Below are 20,155 nucleotides of genomic sequence, written 5' to 3'. Positions count from 1 at the left end.
CGTGTGTGTGTGTGTGTGTGTGTGTGCACTCATGCGTTCATGCGTGTGCAGGAGTCTGTGTAGTGGTTCCAGCTCACACAGAAATGATGAACTAATTCATTGCAGAGTAGCAGCAGAATGGAGAGAAACTTCAATGTACTGAAACATTGCTAAAGTCATGTCATATTATTTTACCTTAATGATCACCCTACGCCTGGTCTTTGCTCCTCAGTCATCTGAATAATCCACAGATGGAGAGACAGGGATGAGGTTATGTGGATGTGGTGGCGGAGAAAGGATCCAAAGTAGCATCAACCATGCCATTGGCCCTCCCTCACAGAGGCAGCATGACTAGACCAGGAAGAAATGTTCATCTCTGCTGCATTTCTCCTGCCTGAGTTAGTTACACTACAGCACCACACACACACACACACACACACACACACACACACACACACACACACACACACACACACACACACACACACACACACACACACACACACACACACACACACACACCTGAGTTAGTTACACTACAGCACTACAGCACTACATCTGAGTTAGCTACACTACAGCACCACACACACACACATACACACACCTGAGTTAGTTACACTACAGCACTACAGCACTACACACACACACACACACACACACACACACACACACACACACACACACACACACACACATCTGAGTTAGCTACAGCTGCGCTAAACCAATCATGCAAGACTGAATGGAATGGAATAGGGGTCTAGGTGGTCTTCCCATAAGACATGAGATTCAAATACTATTCGACAGCATTTCAAATGCTTTATCTGTGGTCGATTAAGCTTGTCTGGCGCAATGGAACCAATAGAATAGCTGCACATCTGCAAACCCGGCCCACATGGCACCCCAGGCAGGCTAGAGTAAATCCTCAAAGTGTTTTAAAGATGTCAAATAGTATTTGAACCCAGGTCTGCTTCTCAGAGGCTGTTACCTTCAGGGAGTCAGTCCTCTCTATTGGAGGCGTTTCATGGTGTGCGGGGTGTGAGGCCCCAGCTCTGTGCTCTGTCTGGCCGCCTGCTGGGAGCTCTTATACACTAATGGCTTCAGGAGAACAACTGCATCATTAAAGTGTATTCAAGTGGAGACGGTCCTTCTTTATCTTGGCTGTAATTAAGCTATAAGGCCCGAGGAGGTGTGGTATATGGCCAATGTACCACGGCTAAGGGCTGTTCTTAGGCCCTTAGCCGTGGTACATTGCTATTATAAACCAATGTAATTGGTACCAATGTAATTAGAGCAGTAAAAATAATTGCTTTGTCGTACACGTGGTATACGGTCTGATATACCATGGCTGTCAGCCAATCAGCATTCAGGGCTCGAACCACCCAGTTTATAATTCATATTAAGGTGTTGTCGCTTTATTTTAGCATGCTTGCACAAGAAAAATTACATTAAGACAAAGCCTCTCTGTAACCTAAGACTGAAGAGCTGGTCGTGCAGATGGTATCGGAGTATGAGGTCTGATACCAACAGGCTCAGAGACCAGTTTCTATCTACAAGCCATCAGACTGATGAACACTGGAGCTGGGACTGACCACCTGCTCTGATTCTCTACACCTGTAACACACATCACAACTGCTGCTACCAGACTCTTAATCTATTTAATCCAAAGGGAGAACAAACAACTTAAAGAAACCTTGCTTGATGTACAGTGTCGATCGATGCGGGACAATCTCATATTTTCAGGGATACCGGAGAATGACAACAGCAGAGGCTGTGAGGACACAGTCCGAGATTTTATGTCAACTCAACTAAAACTGCCCACTGATGTTGTGCGTGATGTAACTTTCTCCAGAGTCCATAGAATAGGTAAGACCTCTGGAAATAGGCCACGGGCTATTATTGCATGTTTTGACAAAATTAAGCAAAAGGAAATGACGAAGAACATGGGCAGAGAACTCAGAAACACTGATTTTGGAATGAATGATCACTTCCCCACCGAGATCAATGAAAGGAGAAAAAAACTATATCCCATCATGAAGGAAAAACGTTGCCTGAATCAACGAGTCTCCATGGTGATGGATAAACTTTATATCAACGGGCAATTGTATCGGGACTCTAGAGTAACTCCCTGGCTATTTTAATTTAATGTTCAAATTTGAGTTTGTATGTTGTAGTGTATCATGACAACTTCAACTATAACAAATACATTCTCTATTGATCTTCACTTGACAAGGAAAGGGTTGCATATAGCTCAGGTTAATGTATGTAGCCTTCCTAACAAAATACATGAGGTTTTTAACTTGGTCAAGATAAATAATATTCATATTTTGGCCTTGACCGAAACGCATTTAGATGCATCTGTAAATGATGGGCAAATGAACATTCATGGATATAGTCTACTGAGAAGAGACAGGAATAGGAAGGGTGGGGGTGTAGCACTGTATATTCAGAATCAGATACCTTTTAAGAGGAGGGATGACCTTAATGTATGTCAAGTAGAGGCACTATGGGCTCAGGTACATCTGCCTCACCAGGCAGCCATATTGGTAGGATGTGTGTACAGACCTCCTAGCTCTAAGGTGTCCTATTTGGATGACTTATGCACTGGGTTTGACAAGGCCACAGATAGCAACAGAGATGTATTTATCTTGGGTGATTTTATATAAATTGGAAGGATCACAATAATTTGAATAGAACAAAATTAATGAGATATGCGGAGAACTGTAGTTTGAAACAAATGGTTAATGATACTACTAGATCATCAATTAAGTTGGGTCATCGTTCAGACACATGCATTGATCTGATCTTCTGTAATATACCATCGCAATGCTTAAAAGCCAGATCAATGCCAGTGGGCTGGACAGACCATAATATTGTGACCGTAACCATGAACACCAAGGTTCCAAAGAAACCCCCTAGGATTGTGGTCAAGAGAAATTTTAAAACATTTAATTATGAGCTATTTCTAAATGATTTGGCTGCTGTACCCTGGGAGCTGATTTATCTAGAGGATGATTTAAATCACGCTACAGAATGTTTTATTGATTTGCTCACTGAGGTTATGGACCATCATGCCCCTATAAGAAAGAGTACAGTTGGTGCACGTCCATCTCCATGGATTGATGATGAACTGGGTGAGGCTTTTTCTCAAATAAATATGTTAAAAGTCTTAGCAGCCAAGTCAAAACTAGAAATTGCTGAACAGAATTATAGAACATTTCGTAATTATGTAGTTAAATTGAATCGAAGGAAAAAAAAGTTATTTTTCAACAATGCTTTTATTGATTGTAAAAATGATTGTAAAAAGGTATGGAACACAGTTAAGGGTTTACTTGGTACCTCTATCTCATCATGCCCATCTAGTGTGGAGGTTGACGGGAGAATAATAACAAAACCAGTTGATATTGCCAATCATTTTGCAGATTTTTTCACAAAGAAAATTTATTTACTGAGCAACAATGTAAACATACATTCTTCCAAACAAGCTATTGTCCAATGGATTGATGATCATATTATGAGCAACAAGATCTGCTCTTTTAGTCTGCAAACGGTGTCAGTGGAGGAGGTGTTAAACCTTTTGAAGTCATTACCTGATGGGAAATCTACAGGTTATGATCTTATGGACAATTTTTTGCTTCGCTGTGCAAATTGAAGAAGTGGCAGAAACCAAACTATTAGGAGTGCAGCTAGACAACTGCTTATCATGGTCATCTCAAATAACTAATCTATGTAAAAAAATTATTAAAACAGCATGCATAATCAGAAGGATAGCTAAATATTTACCAGGAAAAATTCTTAAGCAAATAACACAAGCTTTAATTGAGAGTCAAGTGAACTACTGTTCTGTGGTCTGGGGAAATGCATCATCAAGTGAAGTTAGGAGGCTGCAGATTGCACAGAACAAAGCAGCAAGGATTGTTTTACGGTGGAGATATGGTTTTTCTGTTGCAGTCATACGCAATGTTCTTGGTTGGTCATCAATCGACAAGATAATTGAAAAAAACATGCTTATTTTATTTCATAATATACATCATTTAAAACGGCCAAGTACAATTCACAACGGCAATCAGTTGGTAAGAGACAGACATTCCGTAAATACTAGGAATAGATTGTCCACCATCTATGCGTTATCCAGACAGAAAAGAGAAATAGGCAAAAGAACATTTCGATTTAGAGCAATAAAGAAATGGAATAAATTAACTGAGCAAACTAGAAACCTTTCAATATATAAATTTAAACATTATTTTAAAACAATTTAAATATAATACACAGAAATGTTGTGGGATTACAGTAGATGAAGAATTCATATTTTTTAGAGTGATTTATTTTTATTACGTTAGTATATTATGTATGTTTGTAATAGTGTGTTATATGTGAAAATGTGTTTGTATATAAATTGTATTTTAATATTTAAGGACTCTTGGAAGATTAGTCCAAATGGGGACTAAAAGAGATCCAAATAAAATAAAATCAAATCAAATCAAATCCCATCGGTCACTAAAAAAAAACCTTTTCAGTTATAAGGCTCTAAAAATGTTACTGAATGATAAATCAATGGATTTCCAGCAAATATTGAAATAATAAAGGTTCTCAATGAAATATGTTTAGTGTAAATTGTCACATGACCAGAGCTGTTTACTTCCTGGTTCCACCATGAGAAGAGAATGGCTGCATCAAAGCTCCCAAACAAAAGGTTAGTAAAGTATGTTAACATAAAGATAGGACAAAGATGTTTGCTACACATCATCTTTAAGGTGTCTAGTATTGATATATGCATTTGCAATTACTCAACTTTGTTCAGTGTCGTCATAGAATGAGTAAACGTGTTGACGGAAACAATAGTGACCGGCGGGATAACACAGTGCATCCAGGTATACACATAGTTATACACATACATAGTTCTTGTTCTACCTGACTTTCTACTCTGTTCTTTCTTCTAGTTTGACTTTGGGTCGAGTTCTGGATATGTTGGATCTAGGTGACTGCCCAGACCAGGCGTGCAACATTGCAGTTATCCCTCAAAATGAGAAAGATGCTGTCCTCAGTGATTGTGATGGGTCAGATATGGATGAAAGGCCATTTGCCAGCCAGGTTGTTGAATGTATATGCTGAACCTATGCAAACAGATCATGACAGGAACAACGTTATCAGTGATGACCTACCCCTCACTACTGTTGAAGATCAGGCAAGACAAAGCTTCTCACTGGCCAATCAACACGATGCGCCGGTTACAGAGATGTCGTCATTGTGACAAACGCACTACCTACGCATGTGAGAAATGCAAAGCGCCACTGCACATTGAGTGCTTCAAGATATACCACAGACAGTAGAAAAAGGAGATAAGAGAGAATGAAAAAGGGCTGAAAAAGACAATATAAGAAAAATAGAAAAGTCGATAAAGGGTGAGGAGAAGCAGTACAAAGGACTCCAGGAAGAAAAGAAAAGGAGACGATCAAGACAATCAAAATGACTGAAATGTTTTTGGAAAAGAAGGTCAATTGATTCAAGACATATTGTATGATAGTAGATCTGACTGATCACAGTTCAAAATAGTGACGCGCAAACTAATCTTGCACTTGGTTCTGAAGCCTCCTCTATGATATATATATATATATATATGCGCTCAATGTGCAGTGGGGCTTTTTATATATATATATAAATGTATTTTGTTCAGTGTAGGCCTCTACTTGAATGCATGTCCTACAGGCTACCTCTATGTTCAATGTTACCTCTATGTTCAATGTGAATGCATGTCCTACAGGCTACCTCTATCCTAAATGTTACCTCTATGTTCAATGTGAATGCATGTCCTACAGGCTACCTCTATGCTAAATGTTACCTCTATGTTCAATGTGAATGCATGTCCTACAGGCTACCTCTACCCTAAATGTTACCTCTATGTTCAATGTGAATGCATGTCCTACAGGCTACCTCTATGTTCAATGTTACCTCTATGTTCAATGTGAATGCATGTCCTACAGGCTACCTCTATCCTAAATGTTACCTCTATGTTCAATGTGAATGCATGTCCTACAGGCTACCTCTACCCTAAATGTTACCTCTATGTTCAATGTGAATGCATGTCCTACAGGCTACCTCTATGTTCAATGTTACCTCTATGTTCAATGTGAATGCATGTCCTACAGGCTACCTCTATGCTAAATGTTACCTCTATGTTCAATGTGAATGCATGTCCTACAGGCTACCTCTACCCTAAATGTTACCTCTATGTTCAATGTGAATGCATGTCCTACAGGCTACCTCTATGTTCAATGTTACCTCTATGTTCAATGTGAATGCATGTCCTACAGGCTACCTCTATGCTAAATGTTACCTCTATGTTCAATGTGAATGCATGTCCTACAGGCTACCTCTATGTTCAATGTTACCTCTATGTTCAATGTGAATGCATGTCCTACAGGCTACCTCTATCCTAAATGTTACCTCTATGTTCAATGTGAATGCATGTCCTACAGGCTACCTCTATGCTAAATGTTACCTCTATGTTCAATGTGAATGCATGTCCTACAGGCTACCTCTACCCTAAATGTTACCTCTATGTTCAATGTGAATGCATGTCCTACAGGCTACCTCTATGCTAAATGTTACCTCTATGTTCAATGTGAATGCATGTCCTACAGGCTACCTCTACCCTAAATGTTACCTCTATGTTCAATGTGAATGCATGTCCTACAGGCTACCTCTATGTTCAATGTTACCTCTATGTTCAATGTGAATGCATGTCCTACAGGCTACCTCTATGCTAAATGTTACCTCTATGTTCAATGTGAATGCATGTCCTACAGGCTACCTCTATGTTCAATGTTACCTCTATGTTCAATGTGAATGCATGTCCTACAGGCTACCTCTATCCTAAATGTTACCTCTATGTTCAATGTGAATGCATGTCCTACAGGCTACCTCTATGCTAAATGTTACCTCTATGTTCAATGTGAATGCATGTCCTACAGGCTACCTCTACCCTAAATGTTACCTCTATGTTCAATGTGAATGCATGTCCTACAGGCTACCTCTATGCTACATGTTACCTCTATGTTCAATGTGAATGAATCACACCACTGCTATACAGTTGTTAGTGAATGTTGCACTAAAATGTCACAATGACAATGTTACAATGAATAAGTTCAAATGTTACAATAAAGTTACAATATTAATGTTTCAGTACATGTTGCACTAAAGTAACAATGTTACAATGTATGTTACAATAAAAGTACCAATGTTGAAATACGTTGATGTTGTTGTTTTTTATACTCCCTGCTCTCAGTATTCATATGGGTGTTGTATAAAGGGTTTTTTATACTCCCTGTTTTCAGTATTCATATGGGTGTTGTATAAAGGGTTTTTTATACTCCCTGTTCTCAGTATTCATATGGGTGTTGTATAAAGGGTTTTGATATGTAAAATAGTCCCAGTAGAAGGTGATGGGGCATTCTGTGGCAATGCTGGGGACTTCCAGTGACAGAGTTTTAAATGTGTTAATAACTGGGCTGGGATATATAAGAATTTTGATGACTGCATATGTTAATTCAGTATACGTAACATTATCCCACCGGTCACAATTGTGACCGACCATAAAACACATTTTTTTTCACCCACTTTTCCATGAAATTTTCTAAAAATAATGACTGATTATTTCAAAGGGTTAATAATGACACTTGATTTGGATATTTTCATGTCTGGGGGAAAAAAATTGGGATGAAATGGGTTAATGTATTGCTCAGGTTAAACGCTGTTCCCCGTCCCTTCCTTCTCCAAAACACGTGGAAATATTGTTCTATAAATTGTGTCTTCCTGTATAATGTTTTTTTTTCTATTCTACTTTGTGTTTATATTGTTATGTTGTATTATTTATTATTGTTGTTACATTGACCAGAAGAACCTGCCAGTAAGCATTAGGTTGGACTCTGTATACCATGTGTATCCTGTACATACCACTAATACAACTACAGACTATTTCATCTTAATAATGGAACTCCTTGTTGGTTAGAAACAAGAGAGGACTGGAGATAATGGTAACGTCTGTAGACAGACAGAGGGAGAGGCAGGGAGAGCGAGAGAGAACTGGCATCAATGGCAAGTATTTTTTTTGGAAGAGCGGAGAGGCTAATTTTAGCTCAGGCTGGAGAGTTGAAAGCCTCATCTCATAGAGAGAGAGAGAGAGAGAGAGAGAGAATAGACAGAGAGAGAGAATAGACAGAGCAAGAATAGAAACAGAGAGAGAGAGAGAGAGCGACAGAGAGAGAGACAGAGAGAGAAATATCCGAAATAGGCTTTGGCAATATGTACATTGTTACGTCATGCCAATAAAGCACATTGAATTTTTTATTTTTTATTTTTTATAGACAGAGAGCAAGAGAAAGACAGAGAGAGAGATACAGAGAGCAAGAGAGAGAGAAAGACAGAGAGCAAGAGAGAGAGAAAGACAGAGATACAGAGAGCAAGAGAGAGAAAGACAGAGAGATACAGAGAGAGAATAGACAGAGACAGATTGAGAGACAGAGAGAGACACAGAGAGAGACAGAGAGAGAGAGACAGAGAGCAAGACAGAGAGACAGACAGAGGGTGAGAGAGATTCTCATTTAGGCAGAATGTAAAGAAGTGTTTAAATCATAGCAGTTGTGTTCTAATGTGCCAGAGACAGTAGAGGGTGTTTAAATCCCAGCAGCTGTGTTTTAATGTGCCAGAGACAGTACAGGGTGTTTAAATCCTAGCAGCTGTGTTTTAATGTGCCAGAGACAGTAGAGGGTGTTTAAATCCTAGCAGCTGTGTTTTAATGTGCCAGAGTCAGTAGAGGGTGTTTAAATCCTAGCAGCTGTGTTTTAATGTGCCAGAGACAGTAGAGGGTGTTTGAATCATAGCAGCTGTGTTTTAATGTGCCAGAGACAGTAGAGGTGTTTAAATCCCAGCAGCTGTGTTTTAATGTGCCAGAGTCAGTAGAGGGTGTTTAAATCCTAGCAGCTGTGTTTTAATGTGCCAGAGACAGTAGAGGGTGTTTAAATCCTAGCAGCTGTGTTTTAATATGCCAGAGACAGAGACAGTAGAGGGTGTTTAAATCCTAGCAGCTGTGTTTTAATGTGCCAGAGACAGTAGAGGGTGTTTAAATCCTAGCAGCTGTGTTTTAATGTGCCAGAGACAGTAGAGGGTGTTTAAATCCTAGCAGCTGTGTTTTAATGTGCCAGAGACAGTAGAGGGTGTTTAAATCCTAGCAGCTGTGTTTTAATGTGCCAGAGACAGTAGAGGGTGTTTAAATCCTAGCAGCTGTGTTTTCATGTGCCAGAGACAGTAGAGGTGTTTAAATCCCAGCAGCTGTGTTTTAATGTGTCAGAGACAGTAGAGGGTGTTTAAATCCTAGCAGCTGTGTTTTAATGTGCCAGAGTCAGTAGAGGGTGTTTAAATCCTAGCAGCTGTGTTTTAATGTGCCAGAGACAGTAGAGGGTGTTTAAATCCTAGCAGCTGTGTTTTAATATGCCAGAGACAGAGACAGTAGAGGGTGTTTAAATCCTAGCAGCTGTGTTTTAATGTGCCAGAGTCAGCAGAGGGTGTTTAAATCCTATCAGCTGTGTTTTAATGTGCCAGAGACAGTAGAGGGTGTTTAAATCCTAGCAGCTGTGTTTTCATGTGCCAGTGACAGTAGTGTTAAAATCCCAGCAGCTGTGTTTTAATGTGCCAGAGACAGTAGAGGGTGTTTAAATCCTAGCAGCTGTGTTTTAATGTGCCAGAGACAGTAGAGGGTGTTTAAATCCTAGCAGCTGTGTTTTAATGTGCCAGAGACAGAGACAGTAGAGGGTGTTTAAATCCTAGCAGCTGTGTTTTAATGTGCCAGAGACAGTAGAGGGTGTTTAAATCCTAGCAGCTGTGTTTTAATGTGCCAGAGACAGTAGAGGGTGTTTAAATCCTAGCAGCTGTGTTTTAATGTGTCAGAGACAGTAGAGGGTGTTTAAATCCTAGCAGCTGTGTTTTAATGTGCCAGAGACAGTAGAGGGTGTTTAAATCCTAGCAGCTGTGTTTTAATGTGCCAGAGACAGTAGAGGGTGTTTAAATCCTAGCAGCTGTGTTTTAATGTGCCAGAGACAGTAGAGGTGTTTAAATCCCAGCAGCTGTGTTTTAATGTGTCAGAGACAGTAGAGGGTGTTTAAATCCCAGCAGCTGTGTTTTAATGTGCCAGAGACAGAGACAGTAGAGGTGTTTAAATCCTAGCAGCTGTGTTTTAATGTGCCAGAGACAGAGACAGTACAGTGTGTTTGATCCAGCCCTGTTGCTGAACTGTTACAGTTCCTCTGCCTTTATTTCAAATGCCTGTGATGCATAGAGAATTCAGGTGCGGTTGTAGAAAAATGTATATCTGGCTCGTTTTATGGACTCCTCAGCATTTGACACTAGCTGAGACAGAAAGCCGGTGTTGTACAAGGAATAAAATCAGCGAGACAACATCATGCATGACTAAAACACACTTGAAACACATTCGCCTTGTTTACTAAGATAATGTGATGATCTATATTAATGCAGCAGGCAGTGCTGTGGGAGTCAAGCTGTGAGAACACAGGATACATTCCAAATGGTACCCTAATCCCTATGTAGTGCACTACTTTTTTACTAGGACCCAGGTCAAAAGAAGTGCACTATGTTGGTAATAAGAGTGCCATTTGGGATGCTAAGTAGCTGAGAATGGGGTGTAGTTCTGTTTGTTGTCTTGACTCCTCCTCGGTGGTTTGGTATTAAGTTAAATGTCTAGAATTAAGAAGGATAAACCTGCACACACTATACAAGGCCGGCTCTAGCCTTTTGGGGGCCCCCCCAAGCACATGCCTTCTCAGTGGTTTGGTATTAACTTAAATGTCTAGAATTAAGAAGGATAAACCTGCACACAGTATACAGGGCCGGCTCTAGCCTTTTGGGGGGCCCCAAGCGAGATTTGGTTAGAGGGGACCCCCAAAGCACACGCCTTCTCAGTGGATTGGTGTTAAATTACATCTAGAATTAAAGTGGCGACATGTAACGTTTTGGGTGAGCCGACCAAATTCACACAGAAATGTGAAACACAGATCTGTAATTTTCATTGCAAGCTAGTCTAACGCTTCAAACAAACCGACAGCGTTGCGGCGCAAAATAGTACATAGCTTCATCTGGAAATGTATGAAACAAAGGTTCAACATTCACCTTCTGATACCATTTCTGTCAAGCCGTCTACTCAGACAGTTTGACACACATGTTCAATAAATCCAACGTCTGCATCACACCGGACTCACAGCCGATGTCTCTGCAACGCAGTGCTGCAAGGCAAACGCAGAGTTTCATTGGAAAGGAATGGAATTCTGGTGTACCAAAATGCAATGACGCTGTCGCTGTGATCGAAGTGTAAGACGCAGTAGATCTGTTCTATTATTTATATAGATCTGTTCTATTATTTATATAGATCTGTTCTATTATTTCTGTACTTCCTGTTCTTCAGTTTTGTTTTTTGCATCTTTTAATTTCAGTTTTGTTCACCAGCTTCAAACAGTCGAAACAACAATATGTTTGGTTCTGGAAAATATATTTCACAGTAGTTTAGATGGTACAATGATTTTGTTACAATTTTTAAAGCAAGTTTTCTGCAATTCTACTCATTTTGCCATGGGTCAGAGAGAAAACGTTGCAATTGTATATCCCATTTCATGCAATTCTAATCATTTTGCCATGTGGCAGAGAGAAAACGTTGCAATTGTATATCCCATTTCATGCAATTCTAATCATTTTGCCATGTGGCAGAGAGAAAACGTTGCAAATTTATATACCATTTCATGCAATTCTACTCATTTTGCCATGTGGCAGAGAGAAAACGTTGCAATTTTATATACCATTTCATGCAATTCTACTCATTTCTACTCATAACATTCTGCAGTTTTAAAGCTAATTCCAGCAATTCTACATATTTTGTAATAAATGATGCCTTGTTAATAGGATATCTTAGTGAGAATGACTAACAGAATCAATGGGGGCCTCCTGGAGTGGCCGGTTTGTTTACGGCCATGATCACTACAGGTTAGGTAGCTGGCTAGACTAACTACCAATCTAAACATTGTTAGCTGACATGTTAATTGATTGACTGTCATAACAGAAACTGCTGATGCAACACATTGAAAAATAGCTTCTGGTGTATTTTATTATTCTTGTTTTTTTTTCAGGGGTGTGGGGGGGGGGGGCTGTCGGCCAGGGTTGTTTACAGTATGCCTGGATCCGGCCCTGACGGTATAAAGTACTTCTCTCATGCTTTGGACCCACAGCACGTCTGTCTGTCAGTAGACGTGTGGGTGGACGGGTGCATGAATAAAGTACAACATGATGTGTGAGCCAGTGTTTTGGGCCCACAGCACCCTGTGGAGAAATGGAGAATGTGCATATCAGCTTTTCACTGACACACTCTTCAAATCAGCTCGATGAGGAAGCCCTTCTCTGATGATGTACACCTCTCCCCTCCCCTCCCCTCCCCTCCACAGAACCTTCCCTCTCTCTCCCCTCCCCTCCCCTCCACAGAACCTTCCCTCTCCCCTCCCCCTCCACAGAACCTTCCCTCTCTCTCTCTCCCCTCCCCTCCACAGAACCTTCCCTCTCTCTCTCTCCCCTCCCCTCCACAGAACCTTCCCTCTCTCTCTCTCCCCTCCCCTCCACAGAACCTTCCCTCTCTCTCTCCCCTCCCCTCCACAGAACCTTCCTCTCTCTCCCCTCCCCTCCCCTCCACAGAACCTTCCCTCTCTCTCTCTCCCCTCCCCTCCACAGAACCTTCCCTCTCTCTCTCTCCCCTCCCCTCCCCTCCACAGAACCTTCCCTCTCTCTCCCCTCCCCTCCCCTCCACAGAACCTTCCCTCTCTCTCCCCTCCCCTCCCCTCCACAGAACCTTCCCTCTCTCTCTCTCCCGTCCCCTCCCCTCCACAAAACCTTCCCTCTGTCCCCTCCCCTCTCCTCCCTTCCACAGAACCCTCTCTCTCCCCTCCCCTCCACAGAACCTTCCCTCTCTCTCCCCTCCCCTCCACAGAACCTTCCCTCTCTCTCTCTCCCGTCCCCTCCCCTCCACAGAACCTTCTCTCTCTCCCGTCCCCTCCCCTCCCCTCCACAGAACCTTCTCTCTCTCTCTCTCCCCTCTCCTCCCCTCCACAGAACCTTCCCTCTCTCCCCTCCCCTCCACAGAACCTTCCTTCTCTCTCTCTCCCCTCTCCTCCCCTCCACATAACCTTCCCTCTCTCTCCCCCCTCTCCTCCCCTCCACATAACCTTCCCTCTCTCTCCCCCCTCTCCTCCCCTCCACATAACCTTCCCTCTCTCTCTCCCGTCCCCTCTCCTCCCCTCCACAGAACCTTCCTTCTCTCTCTCTCCCCTCTCCTCCCCTCCACATAACCTTCCCTCTCTCTCCCCCCTCTCCTCCCCTCCACATAACCTTCCCTCTCTCTCCCCCCTCTCCTCCCCTCCACATAACCTTCCCTCTCTCTCCCCCCTCTCCTCCCCTCCACATAACCTTCCCTCTCTCTCCCCCCTCTCCTCCCCTCCACATAACCTTCCCTCTCTCTCCCCCCTCTCCTCCCCTCCACATAACCTTCCCTCTCTCTCTCTCCCGTCCCCTCTCCTCCCCTCCACAGAACCTTCCTTCTCTCTCTCTCCCCTCTCCTCCCCTCCACATAACCTTCCCTCTCTCTCCCCCCTCTCCTCCCCTCCACATAACCTTCCCTCTCTCTCCCCCCTCTCCTCCCCTCCACATAACCTTCCCTCTCTCTCTCCCCTCTCCTCCCCTCCACAGAACCTTCCTTCTCTCTCTCTCCCCTCTCCTCCCCTCCACATAACCTTCCCTCTCTCTCCCCCCTCTCCTCCCCTCCACAAAACCTTCCCTCTCTCTCTCCTCCCCTCCACAGAACCTTCCCTACGGTGTTAGAGGATGTTACCTATCTCTTTCTCCGCAGGTCGAGATACCTGCCCCAGAACTCTCTAGTCGTACATATTTTATATGGTATATGCTCCTCTTCCATTTATCTATCCGCAGGGTGGGCTACCTGCCCTAGACATCTCTTCTCTTCCCTGATGTTGTGTTGTGCATAAGAACAGCCCTTAGCCGTGGTATATTGTCCATATACCACACCCCCTCGGGCCTTATTGCTTAGTTAACATACTCTCTCCCCTCTCCTGCCCAGGGCTGGCTACCTACCCCAGAACGTGCCCCTCCAGATCATCTGCTACCTACCCCAGGAGAGAGAGTTCCTGCCCTGGCACGCTGCCAGCCGCTCCCTCTACCAGCTGGACAAGCTGCTGGACCGCACAGAGGACTACAGCCTCTTCAGTGTAGGTTATAACCTCTGACCTCTGACCCTGACTCTAATCAAGCTGCTGGACCGCACAGAGGACTACAGCCTCTTCAGTGTAGGTTATAACCTATGACCTCTAACCCTGACTCTAACCAAGCTGCTGAACCGCACAGAGGACTACAGCCTCTTCAGTGTAGGTTATAACCTCTGACCTCTAACCCTGACTCTAATCAAGCTGCTGGACCGCACAGAGGACTGCAGCCTCTTCAGTGTAGGTTATAACCTCTAACCCTGACTCTAACCAAGCTGCTGGACCGCACAGAGGACTACAGCCTCTTCAGTGTAGGTTATAACCTCTAACCCTGACTCTAACCAAGCTGCCGGACCGCACCTCTGACCTCTAACCCTGACCTTGACCCTAATCAAGCTGCTGGACCGCACAGAGGACCACAGCCTCTTTAGTGTAGGTTATAACCTCTGACCTCTAACCCTAACCTTGACCCTAACCAAGCTGCTAGACTGCACATAGGACTACAGCCTCTTCCGTGTAGTTTATAACCTCTGACCCTAATACAAACCCTGACCATAACCCTCCAACTACAGCCTCTTCAGTGTAGTTTATAACCTCTGACCCTAATCCTAACCCTGACTATAACCCTTCAACTACAGCCTGTTTGGTACAGCTGGTGCCATCTCAGACCTTCTCTAAAGACCCCCAGCACCTTTCTGTGGATCAGGGTTCAGGGTTCAGGGTATTGAGGAGCTTCTGCCCAGCACTATAAACCCTATGTACTAATGTACCCACTGAGCTCCAGCACTATAAACCCTATGTACTAATGTACCCACTGATCCCCAGCACTATAAACCCTATGTACTAATGTACCCACTGAGCCCCAGCACTATAAACCCTATGTACTAATGTACCCACTGAGCCTCAGCACTATAAACCCTATGTACTAATGTACCCACTGAGCTCCAGCACTATAAACCCTATGTACTAATGTACCCACTGAGCCCCAGCACTATAAACCCTATGTACTAATGTACCCACTGAGCTCCAGCACTATAAACCCTATGTACTAATGTACCCACTGAGCCCCAGCACTATAAACCCTATGTACTAATGTACCCACTGAGCTCCAGCACTATAAACCCTATGTACTAATGTACCCACTGAGCCCCAGCACTATAAACCCTATGTACTAATGTACCCACTGAGCCCCAGCACTATAAACCCTATGTACTAATGTACCCACTGAGCCCCAGCACTATAAACCCTATGTACTAATGTACCCACTGAGCCCCAGCACTATAAACCCTATGTACTAATGTACCCACTGAGCCCCAGCACTATAAACCCTATGTACTAATGTACCCACTGAGCCCCAGCACTATAAACCCTATGTACTAATGTACCCACTGAGCTCCAGCACTATAAACCCTATGTACTAATGTACCCACTGAGCCCCAGCACTATAAACCCTATGTACTAATGTACCCACTGAGCCCCAGCACTATAAACCCTATGTACTAATGTACCCACTGAGCCCCAGCACTATAAACCCTATGTACTAATGTACCCACTGAGCCCCAGCACTATAAACCCTATGTACTAATGTACCCACTGAGCTCCAGCACTATAAACCCTATGTACTAATGTACCCACTGAGCCCCAGCACTATAAACCCTATGTACTAATGTACCCACTGAGCTCCAGCACTATAAACCCTATGTACTAGATCACCCACGGAGCCCCAGCACAGGTCTGGAGGTCTTGATGTATGGGTTTTAAATGACTTTTCAATGGTTTGTTGCTCCTGTTGAAGTGAAACCATAATGAGGTGTCTTATCTATCAAAGAATGTGAAGTCCAGTCCATTTGTCAGTCTGACAACTCACACAGTTCTACTAGGCTTTATCATCAGTGGATCCTCTGTTCCACCAGTGGGTCCTCTGTACCACCAGTGGGTCCTCTGTACCATCAGTGGGTCCTCTGTCCCATCAGTGGGTCCTCTGTCCCACCAGTGGGTCCTCTGTACCATCAGTGGGTCCTCTGTACCATCAGTGGGTCCTCTGTACCACCAGTGGGTCCTCTGTACCATCAGTGGGTCCTCTGTCCCATCAGTGGGTCCTCTGTACCACCAGTGGGTCCTCTGTACCATCAGTGGGTCCTCTGTCCTATCACTGGGTCCTCTGTCCATTCACTGGGTCCTCTGTACCACCAGTGGGTCCTCTGTCCCATCACTGGGTCCTCTGTCCCACCAGTGGGTCCTCTGTACCACTTTCCAGGGTGTCAGGGAAGGAGGGAGAGTGTCAGGGAGGGAGGGAGAGTGTCAGGGAGGGAGGGAGGGAGAGTGTCAGGGAGGGAGAGAGAGTGTCAGGGAGGGAGGGAGGGTGTCAGGGAGGGAGGGAGAGTGTCAGGGAGGGAGGGAGGGAGGGAGGGAGGGTGGGAGGGAGGGAGGTAGGGAGGGAGAGTGTCAGGGAGGGAGAGTGGGAGGGAGGTAGGGAGGGAGAGTGTCAGGGAGGGAGAGTGTCAGGGAGGGAGGGAGGGAGAGTGTCAGGGAGGGAGGGAGGGAGAGTGTCAGGGAGGGAGAGTGTCAGGGAGGGAGAGTGTCAGGGAGGGAGAGTGTCAGGAAGGGAGAGTGTCAGGAAGGGAGAGTCTCAGGAAGGGAGAGTGTCAGGGAGGGAGAGTGTCAGGAAGGGAGGGAGAGTGTCAGGGAGGGAGAGTGTCAGGGAGGGAGAGTGTCAGGGAGGGAGAGTGTCAGGAAGGGAGAGTGTCAGGGAGGGAGAGTGTCAGGAAGGGAGAGTGTCAGGGAGGGAGAGTCTCAGGGAGGGAGAGTGTCAGGAAGGGAGAGTGTCAGGAAGGGAGGGAGAGTGTCAGGGAGGGAGAGTGTCAGGGAGGGAGAGTGTCAGGAAGGGAGAGTGTCAGGAAGGGAGGGAGAGTGTTAGGAAGGGAGGGAGAGTGTCAGGAAGGGAGGGAGAGTGTCAGGAAGGGAGAGTGTCAGGAATGGAGAGTGTCAGGGAGGGAGAGTGTCAGGGAGGGAGAGTGTCAGGGAGGGAGAGTGTCAGGAAGGGAGAGTGTCAGGAAGGGAGAGTCTCAGGGAGGGAGAGTGTCAGGAAGAGAGAGTGTATGGAAGGGAGAGTGTCAGGGAGGGAGAGTGTCAGGAAGAGAGAGTGTCAGGGAGGGAGAGTGTCAGGGAGGGAGAGTGTCAGGGAGGGAGAGTGTCAGGAAGGGAGGGAGAGTGTCAGGAAGGGGGAGTGTCAGGAAGGGAGAGTGTCAGGGAGGGAGGGAGAGTGTCAGGGAGGGAGAGTGTCAGGAAGGGAGAGTGTTAGGAAGGGAGGGAGATTGTCAGGGAGGGAGAGTGTCAGGGAGGGAGAGTGTCAGGGAGGGAGAGTGTCAGGGAGGGAGAGTGTCAGGGAGGGAGAGTGTCAGGGAGGGAGAGTGTCAGGAAGGGAGAATGTCAGGAAGGGAGAGTGTCAGGAAGGGAGGGAGAGTGTCAGGAAGGGAGAGTGTCAGGAAGGGAGAGTGTCAGGAAGGGAGGGAGAGTGTCAGGAAGGGAGAGTGTCAGGAAGGGAGGGAGAGTGTCAGGGAGGGAGAGTGTCAGGAAGGGAGAGTGTCAGGGAGGGAGAGTGTCAGGAAGGGAGAGTGTCAGGAAGGGAGAGTGTCAGGGAGGGAGGGAGAGTGTCAGGGAGGGAGAGTGTCAGGGAGGGAGAGTGTCAGGAAGGGAGGGAGAGTGTCAGGGAGGGAGAGTGTCAGGAAGGGAGGGAGAGTGTCAGGGAGGGAGAGTGTCAGGAAGGGAGGGAGAGTGTCAGGGAGGGAGAGTCTCAGGGAGGGAGAGTGTCAGGAAGGGAGAGTGTCAGGAAGGGAGGGAGAGTGTCAGGGAGGGAGAGTGTCAGGAAGGGAGGGAGAGTGTCAGGGAGGGAGAGTGTAAGGAAGGGAGGGAGAGTGTCAGGGAGGGAGAGTGTAAGGAAGGGAGAGTGTCAGGAAGGGAGGGAGAGTGTCAGGGAGGGAGAGTGTCAGGAAGGGAGAGTGTCAGGGAGGGAGAGTGTCAGGGAGGGAGAGTGTCAGGAAGGGAGAGTGTCAGGAAGGGAGAGTGTCAGAGAGGGAGAGTGTCAGGAAGGGAGGGAGAGTGTCAGGGAGTGAGAGTGTCAGGGAGGGAGAGTGTCAGGGAGGGAGAGTGTCAGGAAGGGAGAGTGTCAGGAAGGGAGGGAGAGTGTCAGGGAGGGAGAGTGTCAGGAAGGGAGGGAGAGTGTCAGGGAGGGAGAGTGTCAGGAAGGGAGGGAGTGTGTCAGGGAGAGAGAGTGTCAGGGAGGGAGAGTGTCAGGGAGGGAGAGTGTCAGGAAGGGAGAGTGTCAGGAAGGGAGAGTGTCAGGGAGGGAGAGTGTCAGGGAGGGAGAGTGTCAGGGAAAGAGAGTGTCAGGGAGGGAGAGTGTCAGGGAGGGAGAGTCTCAGGGAGGGAGAGTGTCAGGGAGGGAGAGTGTCTGGGAGGGAGAGTGTCAGGGAGGGAGAGTCTCAGGAAGGGAGAGTGTCAGGAAGGGAGAGTGTCAGGGAGGAAAGGAGAGTGTCAGGAAGGGAGAGTGTCAGGGAGGGAGGGAGAGTTTCAGGGAGGGAGAGTGTCAGGGAGGGAGAGTGTCAGGGAGGGAGAGTGTCAGGAAGGGAGAGTGTCAGGGAGGGAGAGTGTGAGGAAGGGAGAGTGTCAGGAAGGGAGAGTGTCAGGGAGGAGAGTGTCAGGGAGGGAGAGTGTCAGGGAGGGAGAGTGTCAGGAAGGGAGAGTGTCAGGAAGGGAGAGTGTCAGGAAGGAGAGTGTCAGGAAGGGAGGGAGAGTGTCAGGAAGGGAGAGTGTCAGGAAGGGAGGGAGAGTGTCAGGGAGGGAGAGTGTCAGGAAGGGAGAGTGTCAGGAAGGGAGGGAGAGTGTCAGGGAGGGAGAGTGTCAGGAAGGGAGGGAGAGTGTCAGGGAGGGAGAGTGTCAGGAAGGGAGAGTGTCAGGAAGGGGGGAGAGTGTCAGGGAGGGAGAGTGTCAGGAAGGGAGGGAGAGTGTCAGGGGAGGGAGAGTGTCAGGGAGGGAGAGTGTCAGGGAAGGGAGAGTGTCAGGGAGGGAGAGTATCAGGAAGGGAGAGTGTCAGGAAGGGAGAGTGTCAGGAAGGGAGGGAGAGTGTCAGGGAGGGAGAGTGTCAGGGAGGGAGAGTATCAGGAAGGGAGAGTCTCAGGGAGGGAGAGTGTCAGGAAGGGAGAGTGTCAGGAAGGGAGGGAGAGTGTCAGGGAGGGAGAGTGTCAGGGAGGGAGAGTGTCAGGGAGGGAGAGTATCAGGAAGGGAGAGTGTCAGGAAGGGAGGGAGGGAGAGTGTCAGGAGGGAGAGTGTAAGGAAGGGAGAGTGTCAGGAAGGGAGGGAGAGTGTCAGGGAGGGAGAGTGTCAGGAAGGGAGAGTGTCAGGAAGGGAGAGTGTCAGGGAGGGAGAGTGTCAGGAAGGGAGAGTGTCAGGAAGGGAGAGTGTCAGAGAGGGAGAGTGTCAGGAAGGGATGGAGAGTGTCAGGGAGAGAGAGTGTCAGGGAGGGAGAGTGTCAGGGAGGGAGAGTGTCAGGAAGGGAGAGTGTCAGGAAGGGAGGGAGAGTGTCAGGAAGGGAGGGAGAGTGTCAGGGAGGGAGAGTGTCAGGAAGGGAGGGAGAGTGTCAGGAGAGAGAGTGTCAGGGAGGGAGAGTGTCAGGGAGGGAGAGTGTCAGGAAGGGAGAGTGTCAGGAAGGGAGAGTGTCAGGGAGGGAGAGTGTCAGGGAGGGAGAGTGTCAGGGAGGGAGAGTGTCAGGGAGGGAGAGTGTCAGGGAGGGAGAGTCTCAGGGAGGGAGAGTGTCAGGGAGGGAGGGAGAGTGCCAGGGAGGGGAGAGTGTCAGGGAGGGAGAG

At 46.3% G+C, this 20,155-nt stretch overlaps 1 protein-coding gene across 1 annotated transcript in view; it reads left to right on the top strand.

Annotated features, from left to right (window-relative positions):
- LOC115189701 (thyrotropin-releasing hormone-degrading ectoenzyme-like) overlaps nucleotides 1–20,155 on the top strand; it is a 111,716-nt gene that overhangs the window by 57,534 nt on the left and 34,027 nt on the right. Inside the window, exon 6 of the mRNA XM_029748241.1 lies at nucleotides 14,153–14,300. Within this exon, the coding sequence (XP_029604101.1) occupies nucleotides 14,153–14,300 (148 nt within the window). The remainder of the gene's footprint in view (nucleotides 1–14,152; nucleotides 14,301–20,155) is intronic.

Source organism: Salmo trutta, unplaced genomic scaffold (assembly GCF_901001165.1).
Source record: "Salmo trutta unplaced genomic scaffold, fSalTru1.1, whole genome shotgun sequence".
In the NCBI taxonomy this organism is placed as follows: Eukaryota; Metazoa; Chordata; class Actinopteri; order Salmoniformes; family Salmonidae; genus Salmo; species Salmo trutta.
Note: the sequence above shows the minus strand (reverse complement) of the source record. Positions and strands in the feature narration are given on the sequence as shown.